Source organism: Coregonus lavaretus, assembly GCF_964263955.1.
Source record: "Coregonus lavaretus genome assembly, contig: HAP1_SCAFFOLD_1196, whole genome shotgun sequence".
NCBI lineage: Eukaryota > Metazoa > Chordata > Actinopteri > Salmoniformes > Salmonidae > Coregonus > Coregonus lavaretus.
The window spans coordinates 118,611-130,000 of NW_028161551.1; the positions used below are offsets into that span (position 1 = coordinate 118,611).

General features: G+C 38.9%; 1 protein-coding gene across 1 annotated transcript in view; it reads left to right on the forward strand.

Moving 5' to 3' along the window:
- Positions 1-2,290: 2,290 nt before the first annotated feature.
- LOC311120435 (solute carrier family 15 member 1-like) overlaps positions 2,291-11,390 on the forward strand; it is a gene marked incomplete at its 3' end in the record, with an annotated part of 17,262 nt that continues 8,162 nt past the window's right edge. The window contains exons 1-2 of the mRNA XM_084195030.1: positions 2,291-2,334; positions 3,199-3,233. Of these exons, the coding sequence (XP_084051156.1) occupies positions 2,328-2,334; positions 3,199-3,233 (42 nt within the window). The remainder of the gene's footprint in view (positions 2,335-3,198; positions 3,234-11,390) is intronic.

Genomic DNA, 11,390 nt, shown 5'->3' on the forward strand with positions numbered 1-11,390 from the left:
AAGCCAGGGGTTATGTACTGTACTGTACTAGTCTATCTCTGTCTAAATAGTGAAGCCAGGGGTTATGTACTGCACTGTACTAGTCTATCTCTGTCTAAATAGTGAAGCCAGGGGTTATGTACTGTACTGTACTAGTCTATCTCTGTCTAAACAGTGAAGCCAGGGGTTATGTACTGTACTGTACTAGTCTATCTCTGTCTAAATAGTGAAGCCAGGGGTTATGTACTGTACTGATGTCTCTGATAGTCATTTAACCCCCTAGATTATGTCTGATATCTTCGAGAGGATAAAGTATAGTCATTTAAACCCTAGATCCTGTCTGATAATATATTAGAGAGGATACAGTATAGTCATTTAAACCCCTAGATCCTGTCTGATAATATATTAGAGAGGATACAGTATAGTCATTTAAACCCCTAGATCCTGTCTGATAATATCTTAGAGAGGATACAGTATAGTCATTTAAACCCCTAGATCCTGTCTGATAATATATTAGAGAGGATACATTATAGTAATCTAAACCCTTAGATCCTGTCTGATAATATCTTAAAGAGGACACAGTATAGTAATTTAAACCCCTAGATCCTGTCTGACAATATCTTAGATAGGATACAGTATAGTCATTTAAACCCCTAGATCCTGTCTGATAATATCTTAGAGAGGATACAGTATAGTCATTTAAACCCCTAGATCCTGTCTGATAATATCTTAGAGAGGATACAGTATAGTCATTTAAACCCCTAGATCCTGTCTGATAATATCTTAGAGAGGATACAGTATAGTCATTTAAACCCCTAGATCCTGCCTGATAATATCTTAGAGAGGATACAGTATAGTAATTTAAACCCCTAGATCCTGTCTGATAATATCTTAGAGAGGATACAGTATAGTCATTTAAACCCCTAGATCCTGTCTGATAATATATTAGTGAGGAAACAGTATAGTCATTTAAACCCCTAGATCCTGTCTGATAATATATTAGAGAGGATACATTATAGTAATCTAAACCCTTAGATCCTGTCTGATAATATCTTAAAGAGAATACATTATAGTAATCTAAACCCTTAGATCCTGTCTGATAATATATTAGAGAGGATAAATTATAGTAATCTAAACCCTTAGATCCTGTCTGATAATATCTTAAAGAGGATACAGTATAGTCATTTAAACCCCTAGATCCTGTCTGATAATATATTAGAGAGGATACATTATAGTAATCTAAACCCTTAGATCCTGTCTGATAATATCTTAAAGAGGACACAGTATAGTCATTTAAACCCCTAGATCCTGTCTGATAATATATTAGAGAGGATACAGTATAGTCATTTAAACCCCTAGATCCTGTCTGATAATATCTTAGAGAGGATACAGTATAGTCATTTAAACCCCTAGATCCTGTCTGATAATATCTTAGAGAGGATACAGTATAGTAATCTAAACCCCTAGATCCTGTCTGATAATATATTAGAGAGGATACAGTATAGTCATTTAAACCCCTCGATCCTGTCTGATAATATCTTAAAGAGGATACAGTATAGTCATTTAAACCCCTAGATCCTGTCTGATAATATCTTAGAGAGGACACAGTATAGTCATTTAAACCCCTAGATCCTGTCTGATACAGTATACACCCCTAAAGGTACTCCTTTATCACCTCTCCCTCTCTCTCTCTCTCTCCCTCTCTCTCTATATATATATATAATCTCCTCTCTCTACTATCTCTGTCTGTATGAGATGACCCTCATCATTCTCCTCTAGGTGTCCCTGAGTCATTCCGTCATTATTGATAGACAGCTCCATCCCACCAGCCCATTCTGTTCAATATAGTTCTGTACTTATAATGTACCTGTATCTCTCCCCCCCCTGGCTCCCGTCCCCATCTTTCATCTGTCCCACCTCTCCCCCCCTGGCTCCCGTCCCCATCTTTCATCTGTCCCACCTCTCCCCCCCTGGCTCCCGTCCCCATCTTTCATCTGTCCCACCTCTCCCCCCCTGGCTCCCGTCCCCATCTTTCATCTGTCCCACCTCTCCCCCCCCTGGCTCCCGTCCCCATCTTTCATCTGTCCCACCTCTCCTCTCGTGTTGTGGCACACGGCACCATAAATACAGGGCACAGTCCAGCCTCGGCATTGTGGGAGGTGAGGTTAGGGCTCTGCCGGGGGACGGGTTACAAAAGCACCGTGCAGAGTCTTCCTCGGGATCAGAGTGAGATACTTCCTGATATACTAACCATAACCCTTCTGGACTGTCTGTCTGTCTTCAACCCTGACTCCCCTGGTGAAGGATATTGAACAGAGGACTAGGAGTCTTCTCAACACACTAGAACCATGACAGGTGGGTGAGAGGGGAGCAGAACACTGGCTTGTTCCAGGACATTGGATATGACTCCATGATCTTCCAGGGGATCACAGCATCTTTGGGAATATTTCTTCATGTTTTTTTCTTTCATAATTTGATATTGAGAATAAAATCAGGATAAATATGAAATGCATTCAGTCCCGGTTGAATGCATCTTCATAGATTTAGCTATTTATAATAATATAACTTGCTAAAAATGAAAAGATTTTGAAACTTTTAATTCCACTAATTTAATGCAAATAATATTTTGATATACTCAAGAATGTATCTATTTGGATCATTGTATCATTGATTAGATAATAATAATAATATAATAATATGCCATTTAGCAGACGCTTTTATCCAAAGCGACTTACAGTCATGCGTGCATACATTTTTTTTTGTGTATGGGTGGTCCCGGGGATCGAACCCACTACCTTGGCGTTACAAGCGCCGTGCTCTACCAGCTGAGCTACAGAGGACCATGTTTATGATCTATCTGGATCATTGTATCAATGATTAGATGTTTTGTCAATTTGCATGATTGTATCATGATTCACTTTTTTTCACATTTTGTATTATTTCAATTTATATGATTCATACAATACATGATATATATATATATATATTTAATTCACTCCCCAACCAATTTCCTTGAATGTAAGCAGCCATTGCTGCATTGATAAATGATGAGGCAGAATCCACCTTTGTACAAACATCTTTTTTGCAGCTGTGGTACCTGCCAACCATACTCTTCGTTGGCGTTCTGATAAGTGTAACACTGTACCATCATTATGATTGTGTCATGAACTCTTTATAATGTTAAATGTGACTAACACTGGATGACCTGTTCCCTGACAGACAAAGACATGGATGGGAAGAAGCCCAAAAGAAAGGTAAGGCCGAGACCCCTCACGCCTTTCTGCTTTCTTTCTTTCTTTCTTTCTTTCTTTCTTTCTTTCTTTCTTTCTTTCTTTCTTTCTTTCTTTCTTTCTTTCTTTCTTTCTTTCTTTCTTTCTTTCTTTCTTTCTTTCTTTCTTTCTTTCTTTCTTAATTCCCTGAGGTCTTTATCTTTTTTCATCAACTTGCAGTTTCAATCAAAGATGTCTTTAAGAATGTATTTGATGTAAGTACCAACATGCATGATTATAAGGTCCAGTTTTATGTGCATTCTCACTGTTTATCATTATGTTTATCACTCCTCTATTCACTCCACTGTTTATCACTCCTCTATTCACTCCACTGTTTATCACTCCTCTATTCACTCCACTGTTTATCACTCCTCTATTCACTCCACTGTTTATCACTCCTCTATTCACTCCACTGTTTATCACTCCTCTATTCACTCCACTGTTTATCATTCTGTTTATCACTCCTCTATTCACTCCACTGTTTATCATTCTGTTTATCACTCCTCTATTCACTCCACTGTTTATCACTCCCCTATTCACTCCACTGTTTATCACTCCTCTATTCACTCCACTATTTATCACTCCTCTATTCACTCCACTATTTATCACTCCTCTATTCACTCCACTGTTTATCACTCCTCTATTCACTCCACTGTTTATCACTCCTCTATTCACTCCACTGTTTATCACTCCTCTATTCACTCCACTGTTTATCATTCTGTTTATCACTCCTCTATTCACTCCACTGTTTATCACTCCTCTATTCACTCCACTGTTTATCATTCTGTTTATCACTCCTCTATTCACTCCACTGTTTATCACTCCTCTATTCACTCCACTGTTTATCACTCCTCTATTCACTCCACTGTTTATCACTCCTCTATTCACTCCACTGTTTATCACTCCTCTATTCACTCCACTGTTTATCATTCTGTTTATCACTCCTCTATTCACTCCACTGTTTATCACTCCTCTATTCACTCCACTGTTTATCACTCTGTTTATCACTCCTCTATTCACTCCACTGTTTATCACTCCTCTATTCACTCCACTGTTTATCACTCCTCTATTCACTCCACTGTTTATCACTCCTCTATTCACTCCACTGTTTATCATTCTGTTTATCACTCCTCTATTCACTCTACTGTTTATCACTCCTCTATTCACTCTACTGTTTATCACTCCTCTATTCACTCCACTGTTTATCACTCCTCTATTCACTCCACTGTTTATCACTCCTCTATTCACTCCACTGTTTATCACTCCTCCATTCACTCCACTGTTTATCACTCATCTATTCACTCCACTGTTTATCACTCCTCTATTCACTCCACTGTCTATCACTCCTCTATTCACTCCACTGTTTATCACTCCTCTATTCACTACACTGTTTATCACTCCTCTATTCACTCCACTGTTTATCACTCCTCTATTCACTCCACTGTTTATCACTCCTCTATTCACTCCACTGTTTATCACTCCTCTATTCACTCCACTGTTTATCATTCTGTTTATCACTCCTCTATTCACTCCACTGTTTATCACTCCTCTATTCACTCCACTGTTTATCACTCCTCTATTCACTCCACTGTTTATCACTCCTCTATTCACTCTACTGTTTATCACTCCTCTATTCACCCCACTGTTTATCACTCTGTTTATCACTCCTCTATTCACTCCACTGTTTATCACTCCTCTATTCACTCCACTATTTATCATTCTGTTTATCACTCCTCTATTCTCTCTACTGTTTATCACTCCTCTATTCACTCCACTGTTTATCACTCCTCTATTCACTCTACTGTTTATCACTCCTCTATTCACTCCACTGTTTATCACTCCTCTATTCACTCCACTGTTTATCACTCCTCTATTCACTCCACTGTTTATCACTCCTCTATTGACTCCACTGTTTATCACTCATCTATTCACTCTACTGTTTATCACTCCTCTATTCACTCCACTGTTTATCATTCTGTTTATCACTCCACTGTTTATCACTCCTCTATTCACTCCACTGTTTATCACTCCTCTATTCACTCCACTGTTTATCATTCTGTTTATCACTCCTCTATTCACTCCACTGTTTATCACTCTGTTTATCACTCCTCTATTCACTCCACTGTTTATCACTCCTCTATTCACTCCACTGTTTATCACTCCTCTATTCACTCCACTGTTTATCATTCTGTTTATCACTCCTCTATTCACTCTACTGTTTATCACTCCTCTATTCACTCCACTGTCTATCACTCCTCTATTCACTCCACTGTCTATCACTCCCCTATTCACTCCACTGTTTATCCCTCCTCTATTCACTCCACTGTTTATCACTCCTCTATTCACCCCACTGTTTATCACTCTGTTTATCACTCCTCTATTCTCTCTACTGTTTATCACTCCTCTATTCACTCCACTGTTTATCACTCCTCTATTCACTCCACTGTTTATCACTCCTCTATTCACTCCACTGTTTATCACTCCTCTATTCACTCTACTGTTTATCACTCCTCTATTCACTCCACTGTTTATCATTCTGTTTATCACTCCTCTATTCTCTCTACTGTTTATCACTCCTCTATTCACTCCACTGTTTATCACTCCTCTATTCACTCCACTGTTTATCACTCCTCTATTCACTCCACTGTTTATCACTCCTCTATTCACTCCACTGTTTATCACTCCTCTATTCACTCCACTGTTTATCATTCTGTTTATCACTCCTCTCTTCACTCCACTGTTTATCATTCTGTTTATCACTCCTCTATTCACTCCACTGTTTATCACTCCTCTATTCACTCCACTGTTTATCACTCCTCTATTCACTCCACTGTTTATCACTCCTCTATTCACTCTACTGTTTATCACTCCTCTATTCACTCCACTGTTTATCACTCCTCTATTCACTCCACTGTTTATCACTCCTCTATTCACTCCACTGTTTATCACTCCTCTATTCACTCCACTGTTTATCACTCTGTTTATCACTCCTCTATTCACTCTACTGTTTATCACTCCTCTATTCACTCCACTGTTTATCATTCTGTTTATCACTCCTCTATTCACTCCACTGTTTATCACTCCCCTATTCACTCCACTGTTTATCACTCCTCTATTCACTCCACTGTTTATCACTCCTCTATTCACTCCACTGTTTATCTCTCCTCTATTCACTCTACTGTTTATCACTCCTCTATTCACTCCACTGTTTATCATTCTGTTTATCACTCCTCTATTCACTCCACTGTTTATCATTCTGTTTATCACTCCTCTATTCACTCCACTGTTATCACTCCTCTATTCACTCCACTGTTTATCACTCCTCTATTCACTCAACTGTTTATCACTCCTCTATTCACTCCACTTTTTATCACTCCTCTATTCACTCCGCTGTTTATCACTCCTCTATTCACTCCACTGTTTATCACTCCTCTATTCACTCCACTGTTTATCACTCTGTTTATCACTCCTCTATTCACTCTACTGTTTATCACTCCTCTATTCACTCCACTGTTTATCATTCTGTTTATCACTCCTCTATTCACTCTACTGTTTATCACTCCTCTATTCACTCCACTGTTTATCATTCTGTTTATCACTCCTCTATTCACTCCACTGTTTATCATTATGTTTATCACTCCTCTATTCACTCCACTGTTATCACTCCTCTATTCACTCCACTGTTTATCACTCCTCTATTCACTCAACTGTTTATCACTCCTCTATTCACTCCACTGTTTATCACTCCTCTATTCACTCCACTGTTTATCACTCCTCTATTCACTCCACTGTTTATCACTCCTCTATTCACTCCACTGTTTATCACTCTGTTTATCACTCCTCTATTCACTCTACTGTTTATCACTCCTCTATTCACTCCACTGTTTATCATTCTGTTTATCACTCCTCTATTCACTCCACTGTTTATCACTCCTCTATTCACTCCACTATTTATCACTCCTCTATTCACTCCACTATTTATCACTCCTCTATTCACTCCACTGTTTATCACTCCTCTATTCACTCCACTGTTTATCATTCTGTTTATCACTCCTCTATTCACTCCACTGTTTATCATTCTGTTTATCACTCCTCTATTCACTCCACTGTTTATCACTCCTCTATTCACTCCACTGTTTATCACTCTGTTTATCACTCCTCTATTCACTCCACTGTTTATCACTCCTCTATTCACTCCACTGTTTATCACTCCTCTATTCACTCCACTGTTTATCACTCCTCTATTCACTCCACTGTTTATCATTCTGTTTATCACTCCTCTATTCACTCTACTGTTTATCACTCCTCTATTCACTCTACTGTTTATCACTCCTCTATTCACTCCACTGTTTATCACTCCTCTATTCACTCCACTGTTTATCACTCCTCTATTCACTCCACTGTTTATCACTCCTCCATTCACTCCACTGTTTATCACTCATCTATTCACGCCACTGTTTATCACTCCTCTATTCACTCCACTGTCTATCACTCCTCTATTCACTCCACTGTTTATCACTCCTCTATTCACTACACTGTTTATCACTCCTCTATTCACTCCACTGTTTATCACTCCTCTATTCACTCCACTGTTTATCACTCCTCTATTCACTCCACTGTTTATCACTCCTCTATTCACTCCACTGTTTATCACTCCTCTATTCACTCCACTGTTTATCACTCCTCTATTCACTCCACTGTTTATCACTCCTCTATTCACTCTACTGTTTATCACTCCTCTATTCACCCCACTGTTTATCACTCTGTTTATCACTCCTCTATTCACTCCACTGTTTATCACTCCTCTATTCACTCCACTATTTATCATTCTGTTTATCACTCCTCTATTCTCTCTACTGTTTATCACTCCTCTATTCACTCCACTGTTTATCACTCCTCTATTCACTCTACTGTTTATCACTCCTCTATTCACTCCACTGTTTATCACTCCTCTATTCACTCCACTGTTTATCACTCCTCTATTCACTCCACTGTTTATCACTCCTCTATTCACTCCACTGTTTATCACTCCTCTATTCACTCTACTGTTTATCACTCCTCTATTCACTCCACTGTTTATCATTCTGTTTATCACTCCACTGTTTATCACTCCTCTATTCACTCCACTGTTTATCACTCCTCTATTCACTCCACTGTTTATCATTCTGTTTATCACTCCTCTATTCACTCCACTGTTTATCACTCTGTTTATCACTCCTTTATTCACTCCACTGTTTATCACTCCTCTATTCACTCCACTGTTTATCACTCCTCTATTCACTCCACTGTTTATCATTCTGTTTATCACTCCTCTATTCACTCTACTGTTTATCACTCCTCTATTCACTCCACTGTCTATCACTCCTCTATTCACTCCACTGTCTATCACTCCCCTATTCACTCCACTGTTTATCACTCCTCTATTCACTCCACTGTTTATCACTCCTCTATTCACCCCACTGTTTATCACTCTGTTTATCACTCCTCTATTCACTCCACTGTTTATCACTCCTCTATTCACTCCACTATTTATCATTCTGTTTATCACTCCTCTATTCTCTCTACTGTTTATCACTCCTCTATTCACTCCACTCCTCTATTCACTCCACTGTTTATCACTCCTCTATTCACTCCACTGTTTATCATTCTGTTTATCACTCCTCTATTCACTCCACTGTTTATCACTCTGTTTATCACTCCTTTATTCACTCCACTGTTTATCACTCCTCTATTCACTCCACTGTTTATCACTCCTCTATTCACTCCACTGTTTATCATTCTGTTTATCACTCCTCTATTCACTCTACTGTTTATCACTCCTCTATTCACTCCACTGTCTATCACTCCTCTATTCACTCCACTGTCTATCACTCCCCTATTCACTCCACTGTTTATCACTCCTCTATTCACTCCACTGTTTATCACTCCTCTATTCACCCCACTGTTTATCACTCTGTTTATCACTCCTCTATTCACTCCACTGTTTATCACTCCTCTATTCACTCCACTATTTATCATTCTGTTTATCACTCCTCTATTCTCTCTACTGTTTATCACTCCTCTATTCACTCCACTGTTTATCACTCCTCTATTCACTCTACTGTTTATCACTCCTCTATTCACTCCACTGTTTATCACTCCTCTATTCACTCCACTGTTTATCACTCCTCTATTCACTCCACTGTTTATCACTCCTCTATTCACTCCACTGTTTATCACTCCTCTATTCACTCCACTGTTTATCACTCCTCTATTCACTCCACTGTTTATCACTCCTCTATTCACTCCACTGTTTATCACTCCTCTATTCACTCCACTGTTTATCATTCTGTTTATCACTCCTCTCTTCACTCCACTGTTTATCATTCTGTTTATCACTCCTCTATTCACTCCACTGTTTATCACTCCTCTATTCACTCCACTGTTTATCACTCCTCTATTCACTCCACTGTTTATCATTCTGTTTATCACTCCTCTATTCACTCCACTGTTTATCACTCCTCTATTCACTCCACTGTTTATCATTCTGTTTATCACTCCTCTATTCACTCCACTGTTTATCACTCCTCTATTCACTCCACTGTTTATCACTCCTCTATTCACTCCACTGTTTATCACTCCTCTATTCACTCCACTGTTTATCACTCCTCTATTCACTCCACTGTTTATCATTCTGTTTATCACTCCTCTATTCACTCCACTGTTTATCACTCCTCTATTCACTCCACTGTTTATCACTCTGTTTATCACTCCTCTATTCACTCCACTGTTTATCACTCCTCTATTCACTCCACTGTTTATCACTCCTCTATTCACTCCACTGTTTATCACTCCTCTATTCACTCCACTGTTTATCACTCTGTTTATCACTCCTCTATTCACTCCACTGTTTATCACTCCTCTATTCACTCCACTGTTTATCACTCCTCTATTCACTCCACTGTTTATCATTCTGTTTATCACTCCTCTATTCACTCTACTGTTTATCACTCCTCTATTCACTCCACTGTCTATCACTCCTCTATTCACTCCACTGTCTATCACTCCCCTATTCACTCCACTGTTTATCACTCCTCTATTCACTCCACTGTTTATCACTCCTCTATTCACCCCACTGTTTATCACTCTGTTTATCACTCCTCTATTCACTCCACTGTTTATCACTCCTCTATTCACTCCACTATTTATCATTCTGTTTATCACTCCTCTATTCTCTCTACTGTTTATCACTCCTCTATTCACTCCACTGTTTATCACTCCTCTATTCACTCTACTGTTTATCACTCCTCTATTCACTCCACTGTTTATCACTCCTCTATTCACTCCACTGTTTATCACTCCTCTATTCACTCCACTGTTTATCACTCCTCTATTCACTCCACTGTTTATCACTCCTCTATTCACTCCACTGTTTATCACTCCTCTATTCACTCCACTGTTTATCACTCCTCTATTCACTCCACTGTTTATCACTCCTCTATTCACTCCACTGTTTATCATTCTGTTTATCACTCCTCTCTTCACTCCACTGTTTATCATTCTGTTTATCACTCCTCTATTCACTCCACTGTTTATCACTCCTCTATTCACTCCACTGTTTATCACTCCTCTATTCACTCCACTGTTTATCACTCCTCTATTCACTCTACTGTTTATCACTCCTCTATTCACTCCACTGTTTATCACTCCTCTATTCACTCCACTGTTTATCACTCCTCTATTCACTCCACTGTTTATCACTCCTCTATTCACTCCACTGTTTATCACTCTGTTTATCACTCCTCTATTCACTCTACTGTTTATCACTCCTCTATTCACTCCACTGTTTATCATTCTGTTTATCACTCCTCTATTCACTCCACTGTTTATCACTCCCCTATTCACTCCACTGTTTATCACTCCTCTATTCACTCCACTGTTTATCACTCCTCTATTCACTCCACTGTTTATCACTCCTCTATTCACTCTACTGTTTATCACTCCTCTATTCACTCCACTGTTTATCATTCTGTTTATCACTCCTCTATTCACTCCACTGTTTATCATTCTGTTTATCACTCCTCTATTCACTCCACTGTTATCACTCCTCTATTCACTCCACTGTTTATCACTCCTCTATTCACTCAACTGTTTATCACTCCT